Source organism: Buceros rhinoceros, unplaced genomic scaffold, assembly GCF_000710305.1.
Source record: "Buceros rhinoceros silvestris isolate BGI_N320 unplaced genomic scaffold, ASM71030v1 scaffold31078, whole genome shotgun sequence".
In the NCBI taxonomy this organism is placed as follows: Eukaryota; Metazoa; Chordata; class Aves; order Bucerotiformes; family Bucerotidae; genus Buceros; species Buceros rhinoceros.
This window is the reverse complement of record NW_010426826.1, coordinates 26,612-26,917: the sequence shown is the minus strand read 5'-3', so window position 1 is coordinate 26,917 and position 306 is coordinate 26,612. Positions and strand designations below refer to the sequence as shown.

The window sequence follows — 306 nt, the reverse complement described above, 5'->3', positions numbered from 1 at the left end:
TGGAAGGTCTCTTTGAACCAAACGATTCTGTAGTTCAGACAAGTGCAGAGCTCTGATGTGTCTCTCGGGACCATCCTGTTCCATCAAGGAGATGGGTTTACTTGTGGCAGGCTGCAGTGGCTGCACATGTTGGGGGACGAAGCTCCTGGAGATGGGGCTGCTGTATAAAACATTCTCAGTCATGCAGGACATTCCTGAGGCAGAAGAGAGCTTCACCCTGGCCCTGCCCTGGACCAGGGGTGTCTGGTTGGCTGGTGACCACAGGCTGGCTGCCTCCCGCTTCGTGGGGTGTGGGGCAGCCATTGG

At 56.5% G+C, this 306-nt stretch overlaps 1 protein-coding gene across 1 annotated transcript in view; it reads left to right on the top strand.

Annotated features, from left to right (window-relative positions):
- The first annotated feature begins 181 nt into the window (after window positions 1-181).
- Window positions 182-306, top strand: part of PIGQ (phosphatidylinositol glycan anchor biosynthesis, class Q) — a 23,179-nt gene continuing 23,054 nt past the window's right edge. Inside the window, exon 1 of the mRNA XM_010141666.1 lies at window positions 182-288. Coding sequence (XP_010139968.1) covers window positions 182-288 — 107 coding nt within the window. The remainder of the gene's footprint in view (window positions 289-306) is intronic.